This window comes from Peromyscus maniculatus, chromosome 15 (assembly GCF_049852395.1).
Source record: "Peromyscus maniculatus bairdii isolate BWxNUB_F1_BW_parent chromosome 15, HU_Pman_BW_mat_3.1, whole genome shotgun sequence".
Lineage (NCBI taxonomy): Eukaryota > Metazoa > Chordata > Mammalia > Rodentia > Cricetidae > Peromyscus > Peromyscus maniculatus.
The window spans coordinates 43,130,301-43,152,701 of record NC_134866.1 but is presented as its reverse complement, the minus strand read 5'-3'; the positions used below and the strand labels follow the sequence as shown (position 1 = coordinate 43,152,701).

The window sequence follows — 22,401 nt, the reverse complement described above, 5'->3', positions numbered from 1 at the left end:
AGGACTGTACCTCCTTGACCTTTTAAGATTAGGAAAGGGCCGGGCGGTGGTGGCGCATGCCTTTAATCCCAGCACTTGAGAGACAGAGGCAGGCAGATCTCTGTGAGTTCGAGGCCAGCCTGGGCTACAAAGTGAGTTCCAGGAAAGGCACAAAGCTACACAGAGAAACCCTGTCTAAAAAAAAAAAAAAAAGATTAGGAAAGGTCATGGGGCATGCCTTGACCATTTGACATGCAAGAAACCTACATTTGCTGGTAAATGGTACTTCCCCTCCCTTTTACTATCCAGCCCAGAGTGACTTTTTTTCCCCAGTCTTAGTTCTTTTAAACATAAGTTGTGATAAAATGAATTGCTCTTAGGTTGGCATGGTTTAGATGTGACCAACCTTTTGACGTTGGCACAAGAAACTGTCATCTACAAACTTTACTCTTGAGAACCATGCAATTGAGTCACAAAAACATGGCAAAAGCTATCTCATAAAGTAGGCTTATAATGTTATTTATGCCAGACTGTACTTACAGCTATCCTTGGGTTGTCCAACCCTCTGACACTGTGGCATGATGTTGTGATCTAGAAATGTGTTTGATCTCATTCATGGCTAACCTGGAATGTATGTAGCCTGTGGACCACATGTTGGACATGTCTAAATGCTCTTGAACTGAAGGATATCTCTTCCTTTAAAAAAGTGACAGATCATCACTCCAAATTTACTGTAAGACTATATACTTTCTATTGTCAGCACACTTCTACAAGCTTGTGCACATGTGGACACACACACACACACATACACACACACACACACACACACACACACACAATGCCACAGATTCTATGCTGTTCATCTGTGCATGTTCAGAATTCCTTTGTTCTGAAGTTAAAATTTTTATCCGAAAACATATGAACTACATGATTTATGAAAGGCTGACCTACCTGCCAGGCTGCATTTGCAGAGTAGAGGGAACACCCATAGTGCCAAGGTCCACATTGTTCCAGAACTCACACCCAGAGGCTGGAGAGAGCTCAAGATGTCATCAGTCAAGTGAGAGTCTCTCTAACAGCAGTACTCCAGTGATGGATTCTAGGCACATGGGCATGAAGGATAGTTTTATTTCCATCCCATCCCATTCCATCCCCCATCCTATCCCATCCTCTACCCCTTTCCATCCCCCATCCCATTTTATCCCCCATCCCATTCCATCCTCCATCCCTTTCCATCCCCCATCCCATCCTATCCCCCATTCCATCCCATCCTCCATCCCTTTCCATCCTCAATCCCATCCTATCCTCCATCCCATCCCATCCCCCTTCCCATCCCATCCTCCTTCCTATTCCATCCATTCCATTCCCCATCCTATCCCATCCCCCATCCCATCCCATTGGCTGTCTGTCACAACACAGATCTTTTCACAATTATTACATCAACCCCAGTCCCTATTATAGATATATACTAGCAACAGGCTTTTCTTTTGTCCACAATGCACACCACTCTGCAATACCCAAAGCAAACTACCATCGAGAACAGGACTGAGGCAGACAGAAGGTACCACAAATCTGTACAGATCTGAGGCCAGCTTCTTGTCTTTGCCTCACGTACTGAGCACTGGATCAAATGAAATAACCCCCAGTTTCCCAGAAAGTCTATTTTATTTCATGTCTACAAACTGTGTATGTACCTACAGGGCCCTTTCACCTTGTAAGATTATGATATATACTTTGGGTTTTCACCTGGTCCTTGGCTTATAACTCCTTCCTCAAGGCAGACCATAGAAACTAAACTATCTCTTTCCTGAGATAAGTCACAGAAGCTCTAACAGAAATTCTAATCCTCCTCCTTTTTTTTTTTTTTTTTTTTTTTTAGTTTTTTGAGACAGGGTTTCTCTGTGTAGTTTTGGTGCCTGTACTGGATCTCACTCTGTAGACCAGGCTGGCCTCGAACTCACAGAGATCCACCTGCCTCTGCCTCCCCAGTACTGGGATTAAAAGCGTGCGCCACCACCGCCCAGTTTAATTTCCCCTTTCTTTCCTATCTTTTCTTCCTTTCTCCCTCCCTTGCTTTCTTCACTGAGACAAGGTTTCACATTGGAACCAAGGTCACCCAAGAGCTTTATGTGGCCAAGGCTGACCTTGAACCCACAGCAGCAATCTTCCTGTCCCAGCTACCCTCAGTGCCAGAATTCCAGGCCTATGTCACTGTGCCAGCTTCTCCTGCCACCTCTCTAGCTGGCTTCTAGGCATACAAGAGCCCTCTGACTACCTTACCCTCCCCTGTAGGATCAAGTCCTAAAATTCTCGTCATTGCAGACGGAGCCCACTCCATTTCCTAGAGGAAGAAAGTCTCCACACACAAGACTTGCTGGGTTTTCCACCCAATCCACCAGCAATCAAGCCTATACACTGGGAAAAAGCCCAAAGGCCCTGGCTCCCAGAGCTCTCAGAGAGATGAAAATTGAGTGAAGCAGAGATTTCAGGAGAGGTGTGGAAGCTCCATGCCTCTACCCCACACCTTCTACTATGCTTCTCTTTATCTGTATGTTTTTAAATAATTTTTCGTAATAATGTGATGAGCCTGCTCCTGAGTTCAGTGAGTTGTTCAAACAAATTAGCCAAATTCAAGGAGGAGTAATAACAATAACGATTTATAGTCAGTTGATCCAAAAGCACAAATAAAACCACCCAAGGCTTGGAACTAGCAGCTGCATTTTCTGGGAGAGAATCTTGGAGTTTGTGCCTCCAACCTGGGGGGGTCTGATGTTATCTCTGGGCTTACGGTATCAGAACTGAATCAAATTAGAGGACATTTCTCTGGCATCTGGTGCTACAGAATCAATTGTTTGCTATGTGAGAAATCCCCACCCATCTGCTATTAGAAGTTTCTGTGGTGACTGTGGTCTAGCAGCAGAAGAAATCAAGACATTTTGTTTTGCCTGCCACATCCTTATTCCTGGCACATTAATCACTTTCCTAGACTCATAGCAAGGCCAGTCTACAATAGGATGCCCTCCATGAGCATCCTCTGAGTCTTCCTTTGAGCCCCGCCCACGGAGTGTGGGCATGAGTGATGCTCAGCAACATACTTTCTGGCTTACCCACGCTCTGGCAGCTTTGTGAGAATGAAGCCTTTTCAATACGGTGCCTGCTGTATGGCAGACGTTCAGTACTGCTTATGTAACCCAGCTGTTAACAAGGAATAAAACATCTGCCAGCTCTGGTCTAGGAAAATCTAAAGACGAGGCAAATGTAAAAGCATAACTCATTCCAGGAAGAAATGAACAATGCTACATTTTCCTGTGACAGATCATGGGATGTGTGGCCCAGGGGCGGTGCTGAACAAAGCCAACCGTCAAATTTCTGGAGAAAGCTACAGGGATAAACGTCTCTTATGCCTAAGACAACCTAAATGAAGCCTACAAAATGAAAATACCTAAAGTAATCAATCTGGATGAGAGCTTTGATCTACAGGAACAAAACCGGTCAGGAGTGATGAAAATATGCCTGCAATTCCAGCACTCAGGAGGCTGAGGTCCAAGTTCAGCTGTGAGTTCAATACTATCCTACTCACCTTGGCAAGTTTGAGGACCGTTTACGATACAAACAAGCTTAATTCATAAAACTGAGAAAGCAGAAGAAGGAAAATGGCATCAATGGAGGAGTGGACTGTTGGTTGTAGAAGAGCAACAGTTAATGCCTAACGTAACTCTAGAGAATTTCCTCACTCAAGACGTAGCCACTTTGGGTAGACATGGGTATAGAACATCAAGGGGGAATATTTTACAAGTGGAGAATAAGTAAGCTTTTAAAAGTTTATCATGTGGACCAGCAAGATAGCTTAGTGGGTAAAAACATCTGGTGCCAAGCATGACGAGCCAAGTTCAAGGCCCAGGCTTCACACAGTAGAAGAGAATTAACCCCTTCCAGCTGTCCTCTGACCTCCAAAGGTACACTGTGATATGCACACACACAAAAGTATTAAAAAATGTTATCAAGATTAAAATAAAAAACGTAAAAAGAAACAAAAGTTAATCATTGCACAATAATATTCTGCTTCTCATTGTTAAGAATTTATATTAATCTGTTTCTAGGAGAAAACAACTCTTTTAGTCTTCGTTCCCACTTTATTTACACATTCAAAAAGCATTATTAGATAGGGAGAGAGGTCTAGATATTCCATATTCTAGAAATTCCATAAAAACAGATGCCACACACACACACAAAAAACAGATGCCACTGGTCCAATAATTGAATCAATGAATAATTATCTATATAATAAAGCTAAAACTGTTACCAATAAGTTATTTTTCATTTTTAAATCTATTATTAAATCATTTCGTGCTAACTAAAATTTAACATATGATATTTTTTAATGAATGCCAGTCATCACATCATTCCTTTATTGTGAGAACACTTACCTGTTAATGGTGAAAGTTTAGAAAGACGCTTTAAACAGCTCACGGCACTACCCCAGCCAGGGACAGAGCTGGAGAGCTCACAGCTGGAGAGTGGCTTTCTAGAATTACTAGAGACACTGGCAGCCAGATTTCTTGGATTCATTCAGCATTATGCGCAGGGAGAAGAGCCCAGCTCTAACTTCCAAGAGCTGCGTCGTCGTGGCTTCTTAACGAGGGACAAAGAGAGAGAAGACAGCCAGGGTAGTTACCTTTTCAAGCTACCAATGCCAGACTGAGCAGCTATTACTGATGACTGCCCTGCTGTCTTTCCTCCAGGGAGCCTGAGCACAAAATGGATAAAAAGTCTCGGGCTTCCCGGTAGAGTCACAGATGGACTGTGATCCTAAATGTCCCACGGTGAGCACAAGTATGCAGGGAGGACACAGAGCAGCTAAGCCAACCAGCCCTGCCCTCAGGATGGGGCCGTCATTCTAATGTGCGTTTGTCACAGGGACTTTTCCACTTCTTACTGTGAAGCACCACAGTAGAAAGATCTGTCTGTTGCTGTAAACGTTCATAGATGAGTGGACTCTCCCAGGAGTTCGGAAACAAACTCAGGGACTTCAACCAGTAAAATCTGTGTGCAGAGGCAATCGCAGTGTGGGTGGTAAGTCCCGGCACAACTGAAGAGCACGGGTTCGCTCAAAACTTCAGCCAAGGACCTGTGTATCATCTCAGAGAGGGAGATAGGGAAAGTCTTCGTAGTTGGATGGCAGGTAAAACAATCCCCATGAAAAAAATGACCATGCTTTATTAAACCAATTAAGCGTATACTGAATCCTCTAGCCAGCTGACCAAGAGCAGGCTCATGCCTAGAAAAAACAGTTGCTATTTTCTATTAAGAGCCAGCCTCCATCTGAATCCCCCTAATATCCCGAGCATCCTTCAGGTTCTAGTCCCGCAGTGAACGGAACACATCCGTATGAAAGAGGACCCATGTACTTTGCATCCCCCACCAACAGACTCTGTCCTTATGCTTATACCCTTCCTCCAGGTCCTAGCCCTGAGCTCTCTTTCTCGGCCAATAGAATTAGTTCTTATTGTAAAGGTCACTAGGTCACAAGTTTAAGTGTGGAAGAAAAGGGAACCACGAGGTCAGTCTCTGGAAGGCTCCGACCCGGTGCTCGCAAAGATGGCACTGTCTCAAGTTTCATTCTTCACTTTCTGTGGATCATCCTTGCTGTTGTCCACCCCACCCCCACACACAGGCAGTGAGGCTTGTGGGGGTCCCTGAGGAGAAGTCATCTCAGAAGGTAAAACATTGGTGGTTCAAAGGATAAAAGTGACTCACTTCGTAAGAGTCCTTGCTGTCCAAGCAGTAGGATCTGAGTTCAAATCCCCAGAACCCATATAAAAAGCCAGGCATAGTAACACCCATGCCTGTAACCCCCAGCCCTGGGGTGGATGGAGGATCACTGGGGTTTGAGGCTGTAAATCCGGCTCCAGGTTAAATGAGAAATCTTTTCTCAAAGGAAAGAGGCGGCCAGTGCTAGAGCAGGAGGCCAAGGTCCTCCTCCGGCCTTCACACGCACTTGTGGGCAGGAACACCTGTTCTGTGCGTGTGTGCGCACGCGTGAACGCACACGCGCGCACACACACACACACACACACACACACACACACACACGGCAGTTTTTATCCAGTACTATTTATTAAGGGAAATTACAAAATGTTCTGCAATCAGAGTGACAGATTCTAACGGGCAGCCACAAAGACAGTACCACAGCCTTGTGAAAGATACCTCAAAAGCCAAAAGTCTCTTTCCCAGGTTGCTCAGAATCAGTGAAGGCTTTTCTGATTACAAGGTTAGCAAAAGGAGAAGCCCAGGGCAAGGGATGTAGGACTTCCTGTGTTAGAAATTGTGGGAGCCCACAGAGGCTTCCTAGTGAGAACTTACTCAAGGTCAGAGAATCTGAGCTTGCTTTACCCAGCAGGGCTGCATAAGGAGATGATTTGGCCACGGGTGTGTTTACCAGATGTTTGAAAGGGTCTACACTTGGCTGTATGTTGTGCTTTGATCTTGCAAGGGGAAGGTCTTTTGTCGCTCCCCTTGGCATTGTATAAAAAGCCCTTTTGAATAAACCTTGAGGCTGTTGGGTATTGACCCAGGCCCTCCCAAAGCTATCCTGTGTCTCTGGTCTTTCTTCTTGTTGTCCAGGTCTATCCTTCTATCTGATACTTTCTTATTCCTCTCTCCTCCACCTAAGAGCCCTTTGGAAGGTGGAAGCTGCACTCCCACAAGAAACACTATCCCTCATGGGTCTCTTAGAGCTGTGAGTGAGGTGAATCATCCTCAGTCTGTTTTAGGAAATTCACAAAGATCCTGCTGCGCTGCCAGAAAGAACTACAAACCACTTCCTGATCCTGGGTCGTCAGCCTTCACTTTGAAATGGAGCACTAGCAGGTACCTGGTCTTCAAAGAAAGACCCCTTCCTAGAAACTGGCAGTCTCAGAGAAAATGCATTTGAACAGAGAATTTGGTGGAGCCCCAGAGTTCCCGAACAGGACAATGAATATGCCATAGTGGACTCTTTGTGCCTTTGGTGACGCTACTTCTCCATCTCACACTACCAATTACAACTCCTCCAAGGATGTAACACTATGGCAGCTGCCACCAGGGGTGAGGAGACAACCCAAGCAATCGCCGCTGGCTACAAAGCAATGACCAGGCTGAAGAGGAGAGAAGTGGGGGTCGCCGGCCTCTGAGAGTAGACACTGCCAATCTGAGAATGTTGTCTCTGCCTCCTCATGTCCTATCACATGCTACAAAGTGAAGGAGCAAGAAGGGTGGCCGTCCTGCTCCCTAGCAAATCCTCCACACCACTCGACACTTTCGCCATTTCCGTTCTCTATCAAGGTTGGGCCATAGATGTTCAACCTTGATTCCAGTTTTTTACTTTCTCTCATTCAGTTAGTTGTTCATAACTCATTCAGCTCCTTGTCGACAGCCACTCTGGGCCAGGCACAGTAGAGCAAAACTATCAACCAAGTCTTAATGTCTGTGAGAAATTCCGAGGGACTGAGTGAGGCAGGGCAGCTTGATCGCTCCATCATCAGCCCCCACCCCCCACCCCTACCCCCCCACCCTCGTGTGAAGTCTAAGGTACTGGACCAGATGGCCACTCTCACTTGTTTTCTCAGTCTCTACAAAGCACAGGGCTGCCCCGCCCAGTAGGGCTGAGTACAGTACCGAGCACAGTCCCTCAGAATTCCCCCCAGGATCTGGTGTACAGTTTTTCTTCTTTTGCTTAAACAGAAGCCCGCCCCCGCCCCCCCCCCCCCACCGCTCCCATTCTCTTCTGCTGCTGTATGTGAAGGTTCATGTGCACATGTGTGAGCATGGATGTAGAGGTCAGAGCTCAACAGATGTACTCCGCCTTTAAAAAAAAATAAGTTTGAGTATTTTTGCCTTAATGTATGCTTATACATCACGTACATGCCTGATGCCCACAGAGGTTACAGGGGGGCATCAGACGCCCTGGATCTGGAGTTACAGACAGTGGTGAGCTTGCATATGGGTGCTGAGAATTGGAACCAAACCCATGTTCTCTTGAAGAGCAGCCAATGCTAAGGCATCTCTCTAGTCTCTCCACATTACCGAGGCAAGGTCTCTCGCTGATCTAGCACTCAGTGGTTCAACTAGCCTGCCTGAGCAGAGTCCTGGAGATCCTCCTGTCTCTGCCTCCCCAGTTCTGGGGGGATTCCAGGATGTGTACAGTTGTGCTTGGGTTTTATGTGGGTTCCAGGGATTGAACTCAGGTTCTTGTGCTTGTGTGGCAAGGACTTCACCACCTAAGTCATCTCTCTAGCCCCTCTCTTTCTCTTAAATGCTGATTTGGACCTTGAAATAATAATAATGGCCTCAGCTTTATACAGCACTTACACAGGTATTTTTACCTAGGTCCCTGAAGTAAATCAGATAACTTATGTTTCCTATTTATTTACATTATTTAAAACTATATAAAATATATTTTATCGATTATATTTTACATTAAGTTACATAAAATTACTATTTTCATAAGTCAAACTCAGCCAAATATTAGCAATTTAAACTTCACAAATAATGGTCCCCTTACTTTTTATATGAGGTATTGAATGCTTTTCCAGGAAGAAACTGAGATGTCAGAGGTCTGCCTTCAGCCCTAAAGTCAGTAAGCCCATTTGGAAGTGAGCTGTTCCGAGGAAGAATGCTCTAAGTGGCCAGCAACTAGCCTGGCAAGAACACACTGCAGCTAACAGGAAGAGCCCAGTGAGTGGTAATTACATTACATAGTACCCTCAGCTACAAATCCCTGGAGAGCTGGCACTCTCTCCACTTCATAGATAAGCAAACATCAGAGATAGTCTGTAAACATTTCAAAAATGTGCACAGAAGAAAAATGCTTAGTTTGTGAAGTACAAAAACAAATCCAAGCTCTCCAGTACAGTCTCTCCATTAAAATGGTATGATAGCTCTCAGTGATTTAGTCTCCCTCGTCTCTCCTGCTTCAAAACTTTACTACCCACAAGGATTTTGCTCCAACTCACCTAGGTGTAATTTTTTTAGTCTACAGTTTAAATCTGGTATGTTAAGAAACATCTCCCAACCTCTCACTCCTGACCCCCCTGACTCCTCATCATAGCTTTTAAAAACACAACCTTCCAAAAGTTTCTACAATCAACAGCTGTCTCGGGAATGACCCATATGATGGCTTCTGACCCATAGTTTCAGCAAGCAAACCCATACATAGTAGGAAAAAGGGAGTTTGATTATCAGCAAATAAGTCCTTACACTCACCTTCATGATTAAGTGTTACCCCATAATGTCTGGTTCAAAGGATCCTCACAGAAGCCAAGGCTATGCACAACCCAGGATATGGAGGGTGATGTGCACTTTATCATTAGGGAGATGTGCACTTCCTCTGCTTCTCTGAGGGCTTTCCTTTGGCTTTTAAATTCAGCCCAACCCAGGGTGGCACTCACCCACTTATGCTGGGAAATGGGTTGCATTACTGTAACGGCACAATTAAATAAATAATCATCGGCTTCTGCTAGACCACTCAACTTTAAAGGAAGTACCATCGGAGAGGCCACAAACAACTCAAGAAAATTACTCACTTTCAAGTCTATATTCGGGAAGTCCTGGCAAATGTGGCAGTGGATATAAAATGTTTTGAGTATCTTCAACTTGAAAAAAGAAATATGTAACCATGACATATGTAAGCCAGGAAGGAGCCAGAGCAAAGAGATAATGGTAGTTAACTCTAAAAAGAGGTTTTTAATTCTTATTTCTGCCTACACTGAACTGTGCATCTGTATATGAACTGAGTAGAAACCCAGCTCAACACTAATGCTGAATTACTAACAGTATATGAATCCCTCGATATGTGTTGGGTCAGGACTGAGAACTTTAATTTTCTCACTTCTTCTTCTTCACAATGATCCCGTGAGATTGACAGTATGTCTACTGAAAAGTGAAGAAGTTGAATTCAAAATGGTTGAGAAATTGCACAAAATATGGAGTTGTGCTGGCTAATTTTATGTCAACTTGACACAAGCTATAACCATCTGAGAGGAGTGAACCTCAGCTGAGAAAATGCTTCCATAAGATCGGGCTGTAGGCAAGTCTGTAGAGCATTTTCTTAATTAGTGATTGATGGGGGAGGGCCCAGCCTATTGTGGGTGGTGCCATCTCTGGGCTGATGGTCCCAGATTCTCTAAGAAAGCAGACTGAACAAGACAGGAGGAGCAAGCCAGTAAGCAGTACCATGGCCTCTGCATCAGCACCTGCCTCCAGGTTTCTGCTCTGCTTGAGTTCCTGTCCCAACTTCCCTCAATGGACTGTGATTCAGGAAATGTAAAACAAATAAAACCTTGCTTCCGGTCAGGGTGTTTAACCACAGCAGTATAAAAGTGACTAAGATTGGAGCCAAGAACCAAGGCCACCCCATGTTGTTGGTCCTATATACCAAGGCCTCATTAGAGGGTTTGGGGGATTCCCATTGAGCACCCCAATTTTGTAACCTTCTGTAACTGACTGATAAAACCATCAACACAGAGAAATAAAAACCAGAGAAGAAGTTGTGGTGCAACAGGGAAGAAACAGAGCCTGTGTTTGAAGATAAGGTATGTTTTCTGGACTTGTGTTGTTTATTTTAAACCCACTCCCCATCTTCTTTAGGCAATTCTCCACTGTGCAGAAGAAGTTCGCAGAAACCCTGGGTGGGGGGACAGGCTCAGCTGTTTACACAGTAAACATAAATACATAGGAAAGCTAATAGGAGCAGAAGTACAGAGCCCTTCCTTAGTCAACCGTACTTATCCCTGAGGTATGTGTAACATCTGCCCAAAGTGTGTAGCGGGGGAATTCCAGTTAAGATACGGCCAGCTGAAGGCATCTGCCTTCACTCTCTCGAGAAACTATAGAACCACAAACAAAATAAACGAGAAAAGAGACAACAGCAAATAAGAAATGTTGATTTTTTTTTTTTTGATAGTGGGACTTAAGGGGAAGTCAAGGTAGATGAAGGGGGAGGGCAGAGTGACAAGTAACACCAAAGATGTTTGAGAAAGCGTCCAAGAATCGTATTTTTTTATATTTACCTAAAATTATACGTAATACATGCACATACACACACACACACACACACGCATATATACATACATATATACATATGCACATGTATAAGTGAAAGTATGCCACTTGGGCTAACAATGCTTCCTACAAGAGCAACATGCTAACAAAACCCCCAGCGCCAGTCATGAGACACCCCCATTTGAACTGTTGGTCAGGGTCGTCCATGTGACTCCCCAAACAACACAGGCTTTTGCTGCTCTTGGTTGCCTGTCAGAGGTTGAAGGCTACATTCCCATTGCTGAAGACAGGGCACACTTTGGACACAGGACTCAGATGTGAGCTGGCTCTAACCTGAAGGCCTTCTTCCTGTGGCCCAGCTTTCTTAATGCCAGAAAATGCTACACAGACTACCAAGGGAGAGCAGGAATCAACAGTGTGATACCAATGAATGATAACAATGACCGGTGGTAAGATATCCCTAAAGGTGCAGCATCTTGGCAGTAACTTCTATCTGATGGGACTCTAGGCCCATTCAACAGGAGGGAAACCATGCCTGGTACCAGAAACCTAGCCAGCTACTGAGATCATGAATCTTAGAAGAGAATCTACTACCACCACTTTACTAGACAGACATAACTCCTAACTGCATTTTAAAACTTACCCGTATATCCACGGACAAGTGAAGCTCTCATTCCTCACCAAAGAAGCTTCTCTTTACATCAAATGGAGACCATTACAGAAAACCACACAGGTTATAATGTCGAGATCAGCAGATTATGTTGACATATAATATATTATATATACTAGATATATCTTCAACACAACCCCCGTACCTGACGCTCACAGAATATCCCAGAAGAGGGCAGCAAGTTTATAAGAGCCAGAGGACCAAGCTGTGAGGTTGTGTCCCCTAGAAATGACAGGGATGCTACACCCATGATACATCATCAACAATATGGCTGACGAAACAAGACCCATACAAATGATAATATCGATAGACATATTAACAGGGAAGGAGGAAACCCCACAGGGTCCTGCCCCCAGACCAAGAACTATAGGCAACTAATGATGGCTGAGAGAGAGAGACAATCTCTCCCAGAGATGAGCACCCTCATTGGTTATCCAGTACAAAGTGATCAGCCCTGAAATGACATACACACAAGCCACACTAATGGACTCAGCAGGCTGTGTTAATGCATTTATATAATATGTAATAATAATAATCAAAATGGAGCCATCAATTTGAGAGAGAGTAGGGGTACAGGAGGAGCTTCAGAGAAGGAATATGAGAGGGATTAGAGGCAGGACAGGGAAGAGGGAGAGTGATTAATGCAATTACATTAATGCAAAAATAAAATGCAATTACATTTTAATTAAAATTTAAACTCTTTTTCAAAACAGTGGGAAGTGAAACCGGTGGTAAGTGAATTGTTAAATGAGAATGCTGAGGCCTAACAGTATCTAAAGAACGTCAATAGGAAATAAGTATAATTATGCTATAGACTCACATATGGTTCAGGAATTTGAGACATTAGTTGGCATAACTCACCTTCGTTTTTCATGGCTTTTATTTCTAAATTTGCCTACTTACTAATATTTATTTGTAAACTCTCAAACTAATACAGCAGTTTTGGTCATTTGTAGATGTGTGTACAGTATCAGAAAATTAAATTACCTGATACACAAATTTCCAGCTGAAGTCAACCTAGCTGCCTTCTGATCCGCACTCAAAGTATATAAGTATCCTTTTTGTGGTCCACTTAGTGCCACTTTTTAAAAAATTTTTGTTTTCTGTACCAATGTTTACTGACTATACTGTTTCAAATGGCCATGTGCATAGTTTTGAGTGCTAGCTACCATTCCCAAGACTATGGGATGTGCTTTATGGAGCAAATAAATGCTAGACAAAGCCTCATTCAGGCATGAAGTATAGTGGTTAGCCTTGAGCTGAGTTCATCAACAATACACTACAAATAATGTATTTTAAGGGAAACACACTCAAAACTAGGTTATGCATTATTCAGATGATAGAAATATCATGAGAGAACTAATATAATTCCCAGAATTGAAGAGCACTTGTTCCTAGATAGAAAGGTCCCACTGTACCTAGCACAGTAACTGAAATCAAACACACACTAAAGCACGAAACAGAGCAAAGGCCCAGAGGAACTCAGCCCTGTGTTTTCCACTGGGAAATGGTTCAATATTTGCTAATTCAGTGTTTTCAGTGACTTTAGAGAACAAAACTGTCAAAAATAACAATTAATTTTCGGGGAAATGATATGAAATATTGGTTAAAAATCTGCAGAGAAAATAGACTACTAGAATTTTCCCCAAACCCACAAAGCTGAATTGACTCGATTTTCCCCACCACACTTGCACAAAAATAAGTGGAAAGAAAGAGATGTATTGTACAATACAAACTATATTTAATTATGAACTTTTTGCTAAAGTCCTTAGGAAAATAAGGAAAAGACCATACCTCTACAGTAAGAATAATATACTAAGAAAAAGCCATGAATAGAAAAAAAGGGGCTGGAGAGATGGCTCAGCCGTTAAAGGCTAGGCTCACAACCAAAATATAAGAAAAAAAGACTCCTTAGAAATTAATCACATAGTGAAATCTAAGTTGGCACAGTGCTCCACAGTGCATAAGAAGAAGCAAGGATACAAAGTATAAACAACATCTGACTAGAGGTGGTTCCAGAAAGAGAGAAGTGACAGGGAGAAATCATGAAAAAAAATTTCAGTTCCCCAGAATTAAAGAACACACTGACTAGATTGATGGTTCCAACGAATGAAGAAAAAAAGGGACAGATACTGAAACTGGAAGTCTGGAGAAGGATTAGTGCTAAATAAACAGTAAAGTGTGGGGTCTGTGAAATGGCTCAATGTACAAAGACACTTGGCCTACAACCCTAACAACCTGAGTTCAATCCCTGAGCCCCGCATGATAGAATGTTGTTTTTTACTCTTTGCTCTTTGGCTCTTGGGGGCCCTGCTACCCAGCTCACACACAGAGGCTTATTTTTAATTATAAATGTCTGGCCTTAGCTTGGCTTCTTTCCAGCTTTTTCCTTTCTTTCTTTCTTTCTTTCTTTCTTTCTTTCTTTCTTTCTTTCTTTCTTTCTTTCTTTCTTTCTTTCTTCCTTCCTTCCTTCCTTCCTCCCTCCCTCCCTCCCTCCCTCCCTCCCTCCCTCCCTCTCTCTCTCTCTCTCTCTCTCTCTCTCTCTCTCTCTCCTTTCCTCCCTCCCTCCCTCCCTCCCTCCCTCCCCCCCTCTCTCTCTTCCTTTTTTTGAGATAGGGATTCTCTGTGTAGTTTTGATATCTGTCCTGGATCTCGCTCTGTAGACCAGGCTGGCCTCGAACTCACAGAGATCTACTTGGCTCTGCCTCCCAAGTGCTGGGATTAAGAGTGTGCCACCCCCCACCCCCAGCTTTCCAGCTTTTCTTAACCTAAATTCTCCCATCTACCTTTTGCTTTGAGCTTTTTCTTTTCTTCTGTATATCTTTTTGTCACTCTTACTCCATGGCTGGCTGGCCCCTGACATCCTCCTCTCCTCTCCTCTCCCTCTTTCTTCCTCCTTGCTTCCAGAATGTTCCTTCTATTTATTCTACCTGCCAGCCCTGCCTATCCAATCTCCTGCCTCACTATTGGCTGTTCATCTCTTTATTAGACCATCAGGTGTTTTAGACAGGCACAGTTAACACAGCTTCACAGAGTTAAACAAATGCAACACAAAAGAATGCAACATCTTTGTATCATTAAACAAATGTTCTACAGCATAAACAAATGTGACACACTTTAATATTCCACAACGGTAGAAGGAAACAATGGATTTCCAAAAGCCATCTTCCAAGTCTCCACGTCATACTGTGATATATGTGCACCCACACATATACACATGCATTCACAAAAATGTTAAATAAATATAATTTTAAAATAAAAAATAGTTAAGTTGTGGGGGGCTATGTTTCCGAGAAAAAGGAAAACTTTATAAGAGTATTTTTACAGTTTATTACATAGCTCAGCTATGAACAGCTACATAGTGATCACAATGAAAACAGTGATAGACTCAACCAAAAATTGTGAGATAACTATATTGTAAGAAAGGTATTAGCAAAGTGTACGTGTGTGTGTGTGTGTGTGTGTGTGTGTGTGTGTGTGTGTGTGTGAGAGAGAGAGAGAGAGAGAGAGAGAGAGAGAGAGAGACTAACAAATGGGGTTCTTTTTTTCAATGAGGTTTTATTAAAATGTATTACTTACTAATTCTATAATTCTAGATAACATACTTTGTTTACTTTTCACTCCTGGGAGTTATCATAGCAAGAAGATAATAATTATCTGAAATTCAAATCCCCAAAATTACAGTATCAGGTATGAGGATGCATGCCTTTCATTCCATCACCTAGCAGGCTGAGGCAGGAGGATCCTGAGTTCGAAACTAGCCTATGCTATATAGTGAGATCTTACCTGAGAATGTCAAGGACTGAGGGTGCACCTGAGTGACAGAGCCCTTGTCCAGCTTGTGAAGGGTCTGCAGTCAACCTCCACTATAAAACTGAAGGGACAGTATTTCTGGGGGAAAATTGGGGATGAGATCTGGCACAAGTTGTCTCAGTCGTAGCCCTGAGTGCTCTCTGAAGTGCACACCATATACACAGAATACTGTGATAACACATACAATTACATGATAATGAGAATTGATAGACGAATTAACAAGTGCTCCTCCCACTACAGAATGTGGGCAATGTCACTCTCAATCTGACACTTAAACCATGTCCTGCCATGAGGAACAAAAGGAACTGGTTTCTTGGGTAACTGAAGAATTTAAGAAGGGTCTTTGTTTTATTTCTTTCGTTTCTCCTTGTTTATTGGTTTTGAAAGGGGGAAGTCAGAGACTGACAGTTAAACGACAGACAGATTGACAGACTGACGAACAGTTCTTCCCTGTGGGATGGTCTTTGAGTTATAGCCCCTGAGGCTGCTCCACTCACAAGCCACACCCTGAAGAGCAGGGTAATGGGCGTGTCGTAATTCATTAGTGGGGAACACAGATGAAAACACTGGGTATGCCATTGGCCCAGGAATTCCACCTCTAGACATTTACTAAAAATGAACAATGATGGAGTTTTCTCGAGACATACCCTTGAGGATAATTATCATGATAGTGTTTATAAAAACCCAACAGGTGCTGAAGAGATGGCTCAGAAGTGAAGAATACTGGCTGCTCTTCCAGAGGACCTGGGTTTGGCTCCCAGAAACCACTTGAGGTGGCTCCCAACTGTCTGTAATTCTAGTTCCAGGGCATCCAGTGTCCTCTGCTAGCCCCCTCCAGCACCTGCATGCACACCGTGCAGCAGACACACACACACACACACACACACACACACACACACACACACACACACATACACACACATACGATAATAAACCTATTTTAAAATCATGTGTTGTTTTAAAAAAATTGTAATTTGTAAACTAATTTGTAATTTAAAAATAAAAACGAGCTCCTTGCCTTCCCTGACTTGACCTGCAACCTGGAATAGTGAACTGAAGCAATCCTTTCACCTCGAGGTGCTTTTTGCATGGAGTTTTTTTTTTTTTTTTTTTTTAACTGCAGCACTTTCATTTCCTTTACACAATGACGTGTTGCTGGGGCCTAATGTTCTCACTGAACAGTAGAAAACCAAAATTTGTCATTTCTTAAAAGAATTGAGTACAAAAAAACCTTACATAAATTAAAAGAATGAATACATTTACAGGTGTCAATGCAAACTTTCCCAACTCAAGTCAAGTAACAACCCACGGCGGTCAGGAGGGAAACACCAGAACGGAACCTGGGTCCTAAGGTTCGGACTTTCCCACAGTTAAACCGGCAAGACGGAAGTGGTAACTGGTTCAGGAACCCTTGCCAGCCTCTAGAAATCCTGGAAGTCAGCTGTTGGTTTTAATCCCTGCACAGATCACTGCATGGTGATTCACAGATCCACCAGGCTGGGGTTCTCCGCCACAGCTGTGCTCTCCCCAGCCACCAAGTGACCGAGTCACAGGACTAAGGACTAAATCAAGATATGCACAGGGTATTAAACATATACCAAGGGAACAGTTAACTTGAATACAAGGTCAAAAATCAGCAACAAGTTCTACGATCCAGTGCTGATATTGGATACAAGCTTCAAGGACAAATTTCTTTTCAAAGGATTATTCCAGTTTCATGAGGCTAGCTAATGAGGTGTGTACATTTGCCAGGGCAAATTGATACTTCAGAATTAGCTCATGCAGCAGATGCCTGGCACCTGCTCAGTCCATCTAGAAGTCTTTGCGGTAGACGATGGAGGGGTCCGACTCGTCATACTCCTGCTTGCTGATCCACATCTGCTAGAACGTGGACAGTGAGGCCAGAATGGAGCCGCCAATCCAGACTGAGTACTTGCACTCAGGGGGAGCCATGATCTTAATCTTCATTGTGCTGGGTGCTAGGGCGGTGATCTCCTTCTGCATCCTGTCAGCAATGCCTGGATACATGGTGGTTCCACCAGACAGCACTGTGTTGACATACAGGTCCTTGCGGATATCCACATCACACTTCATGATGGAGTTGAAGGTGGTCTCGTGGATGCCACAGGACTCCATGCCCACGAAGGAAGGCTGGAAGAGCGCCTCTGGACACTGGAAGCGCTCATTGCCGATGGTGATCACCTGCCCATCAGGCAGCTCATAGCTCTTCTCCAAGGAAGAGGACGATGCAGCAGTAGCCATTTCTTGTTCAAAATCCAGGGCAACGTAGCACAGCTTCTCCTTAATGCGCGCACAATTTCTCGCTCGGCCGTGGTGGTGAAGCTATAGCCCCTCTCAGTCAGGATCTTCATGAGGTAGTCTGTCAGGTCCCGGCCAGCCAGGTCCAGACGCAAGATGGCATGGGGCAGGGCGTAGCCCTCGTAGATGGGCACAGTGTGTGTGACCCCGTCACCAGAGTCCATGACCATGCCAGTGGTGAGCCCAGATGCATACAGGGACAGCACCGCCTGAATGGCCACTAGATGACTGGGGTGAAGGTTTCAAACATTATCTGCATCATCTTTTCTCTGTTAGCTTTGGGATTCAGGGGGGCCTTGGTCAGAAGCACCAGGTGCTCCTCAGGGGCCACACACAGTTCATTGTAGAAAGTGTGATGCCAGATCTTCTCCATGTCATCCCAGTTGGTGACAATGCCGTGCTCGATAGGATACTTCAGGGTCAGGATACCTCTCTTGCTCTGGGCCTCGTCACTCACATTGGAGTCTTTCTGGCCCATGCCCACCATGATGCCCTGGTGTCGGGGGTGCCCGATGATTGAAGGAAACACGGCCCTGGGGGCGTCATCGCCAGCAAAGCCAGCTTTGCCCATGCCGGAGCCATTGTCAATGATGAGTGCGGCAATTTCTTCTTCCATTGTGATCGGCGAAGGACGGGGTGACCGAGCAGCGAAAAGACACGCAGTGCAAATCGGCGGCAGAGTGTGAGTTGCATGGAGATTTTTATCAGAGCTATGGAAATGAAACTAACACAGCAAGAAAACCATCCCCAGAGTAAAGAGACTGCCTTAAAACGTGGGGAACATCAACAACTACATACAAGGTAGGGGACTGATATCTAATATACATAAAGAACTGCAGAATTAAACACCAAAAGACCCAAAGCCATCCAAACAATAAATGGGCTAGTGAGTAATTCTCAAAAGAAGAAATACCAATGGCCAGTAAATACTGGGAAATGTAGATGTAATTCTAAATGGTCTTATTAATAAAATCAAACCTGATGCCAGTTATTGGAGTGAATGCTGGAAGATCAGAGAAGCAGAACAAGCCACAGCTTCCTCACCTCTCCAATTCCTCAGCTGATCCTGTTTACTCAGACTGGAAACCTCTGAGTCCTCATCCACAATAAATCTCAGCTGAACTGTGCTAAAAGCCTAAAAGCTTAACCAGCCTCTAGTTCCTGGTTTTCACGCCTTATATACCTTTTCTGCTTTCTGCCATCACTTCCTGGGATTAAAGGCGTGAGTCACCATGCCTGGCTGTTTCCAGTGTGGCTTTGAACTCACAGAGATCCAGATGGATCTCTGCTTCCAGAATGCTAGCATTAAAGGTGTGAGTGCCACCATTTTCTGGCCTCTATGTTTGATTAGTGGCTATTCTGTTCTCTGACCCCAGATAAATTTATTAGGGTGCACGATATATTGAGGAACACAATATCACCACAGGGAAAGGTTTTTTTGACATCTGTAGGCATCAGGGAAATGTAAATTAAAACTGCCTTCAGAGTTCGTCTCACTCTACTCAGAATAGCTAGCATCAAGAAAACACATAGCAAATCTTGACCACGATACAGGAAAAGAAAAATTCTTAACTCGCTGCTAGTTGGAATATACATTTGTGCAGTTGCTGTGAAATTAGTATGGTAGTTCTTCAAAAGACTGAAAACAGAACTACCATAGGACACTCCATACCCAAAGTCAGCATATCACAAAGATAATCGACATCCAGGTTTCTGGCTAAATTGTTCACAATAGCCAGAAAAAGAAACTAGACTAGACAGCTATCAACAAATATGAATGTATAATGAAAATGTGAAACATACTCACAAAGCAATTTTACATGGCCATAAAGAAAAATGAGATCATTGAAACAATTGCAAGAAAATGGATGCCATTGGAAATCATTATGATAATTAAAATATACCAGACTCAGAAAGACAAATGCTGTGTAGTTTTTCTCAGACTTAGAACCTAAACTGAAAGTGTGTATGTGGATATGTGTATGTATATGTGTGTGTGTGTGTGTGTGTGTGTGTGTGTGTGTGTGTGTGTGTAGGTCACCACACTAGAAAGGAGACCAGGAGCCAAATTAACAGAATCAGAAATAGACAACACTACAACATTAAAAAACAATAACCATTACAACAGATACCTATGAAATTCAGAATATTTTAAGGAAATATTTTAAAAACCTATACTCCATTAAGTTGGAAAACCTAAAATAAATGGATGAGTTTCTAGATTCAAACCATCAAAACCAAAAGGAAGTCAACAACCTAAATAGACCCAAAATAAATGAGGAGAATGAAATAGTAATAAAAAGGTTTCTAGCTAGAAATGGTCCAGGGCTAGATAGACCAGCAGAATTCTACTTTTTGTTTCAAAGAAGACCTACAGCCAACACTTCTTAAACTACTAAAAAACAGACAAAAAAAAGCAAAAAAAAAAAAAAAAAAAAAAACCAGAAAAAAAAACAAAAAACAAAAGCAAGGGGACACTCCAAAACTCCTGTGAAGTCAGTATCACTCTACTACCCAAACCAGGTGAAGAGAGGACAACAAAGGAAACCATGGGCCAATGTCTTCTCTGATGAGCATAGACTTGAATATGCTCAATAGGATACTTGCAAACAGAATACAGACATACATCAAAAACATTATCTACTATGACCAGCTTGGCTTTATCCTTGAAATGTAGGGATGGTTCAACACACACAGGCCAATGCATGTAATAAACCATATAAATGGACTTAAAGAAAAATACTCACATGATCATTTCAATAGATGCAAAAAAAGCCTTTGACAAAATCCGACATGATTTCATGGTAAAAACCCTAGAGAATATTGGGCTAGAAGGAATATACTGCAACATAATAAAAGCTATATATGAGAAACTCACAGGCTACATCATTTTAGTGGAGAAAAGCCTGAGGCAGCCCTACTGAAATCAGGAACAAGAAAGGGGTGTCCACTATTCCCACTACTTTTCAGTGTCGTGCTCAACATACTAGCTGGAATATAAGGCAAGAGAAGGAAACAAAGGGATAAAATAAAAAAGGAGGTTGTACTATTCCCATTTGCAGATGACATGATGTTATACATTAGATATCCCCCAAAGAAAATTCTACCAGGAAACTGCTAGAAACAGTAAGAAAATTCAGCAGTGTGGAAGGACACATGATCAACTTATACTAATCCAATACCTTTCCTATACCAACAACAAACATAGAGAGAAAGAGATCGTAGACACACTGCCATTTGCAACAGCCTCCAAGAAAATAAAACACCCAGAAGTAAACCTAACTGAGGAAGTAAAGGACTACTACAATGAAAACTTTAAACCTCTGAAGAAAGAGAAAAAGACACTGGAAAATGGAAAGACACCCAATGCTAATTGATTGGCAGAATATTGTGAAAATTACCAAAATTTTACTAAAAGCTATTTACAGATGTAATACAATTCCAATCAAAATTACCATCCTATCCCAGAAATAGAAAAAAAAAATTGTCCTAAAATTCACATGGAACCACAAACTACCCCAGATTGCCAAAACAATCCTGATTTAAAAAAAAAAAAAGAACAATGCTGGAGAAATTACCATTCCAGCTTAAGATATGTTACAAAGCCATAGTAATAATAAAAATATGGTGCTAGCACAGAAACAGCTATGTAGACCAATGGAACAAAACTGAAGACCCAAACATGATCACTCATAACTTCAGCCATTTAATATTTGACAAAGCTGCTAAAAACAATTCACTGGTGAAAAGAAAGCCTCCTCAACCATTGGTGCTGGGAAAACTAGATGCTGCCATGAAGGAAAAAAATTAGACTTGTGGCTATCACTTTGCACAAAACTAACTCCAAATGGATCAAAGACCTAAATGTGAAACCTGAAACAATGATACTGCTAGAAAAAACATAGGCAGTACCCTACCTATTTAGATGTGGGGGAGGGCTTTCTGAATAGGATTTAATTTGCCCAAGAAGTAAGGCTAACAATGAACAAGTGGGGCATCATAAAACTGAAAAGGCCTCTGCACAGCTAAAGAAACAACTAGGTGAAGAGGAAGCCTATAGATTGGGAGACTATCTTTCCCAACTAAACATGACAGAGGACTCATATACAGAATGTATAAAGAATGTCTCAGTGCTTGGGAGGCAGAGAAAGACAGGTCTCTGAATTCAAGGCCAGTCTGGTCTACAGTGAGAGAGTTCCAGGACAACAAGAGCTACACAGAGAAATCCTGTCTCGAAAAATGAAAAACAAAACAAAACAAAACAAAACAAAAAAACAAAAACAAAAACAAAAAAAGAACTTAAAAAAAAAACAAAAACAAAAACCCAAAGAGTCAAAAAACCAAATGATACAAAGATAGACCTGGGAATGGAACCAATAGTTCTCAAAAGAAGAAAAAAATGGCTAATTAAAAAATCCCTAGCAATTAGGAAATGTAAATCAAAACAACTTTGAGATTTCGTTTTACCCCAGTCAGAATGGCAAAGGCCCACAAAATAACAGACAACAAATGCTAGGGGGGGGGGGAGCGCCCTGGTTCATTGTGAGGAGGATTGCACACTGGTGCAGCCACTATAGCAG

At 42.8% G+C, this 22,401-nt stretch overlaps 1 protein-coding gene and 1 pseudogene across 1 annotated transcript in view; both read right to left on the bottom strand.

The window, feature by feature from the left end:
- Il31ra (interleukin 31 receptor A) overlaps window positions 1–4,802 on the bottom strand; it is a 43,021-nt gene extending 38,219 nt beyond the window's left edge. The window contains exons 1-2 of the mRNA XM_042261560.2: window positions 4,407–4,802; window positions 931–1,078 (exon numbers count right to left, since the gene is read on the bottom strand). Coding sequence (XP_042117494.2) covers window positions 931–985 — 55 coding nt within the window. The 5' untranslated portion in view covers window positions 986–1,078; window positions 4,407–4,802. The remainder of the gene's footprint in view (window positions 1–930; window positions 1,079–4,406) is intronic.
- A 12,263-nt stretch (window positions 4,803–17,065) lies between these two features.
- Window positions 17,066–18,452, bottom strand: LOC102916530 (actin, cytoplasmic 2 pseudogene; annotated as a pseudogene).
- Window positions 18,453–22,401: the final 3,949 nt, after the last annotated feature.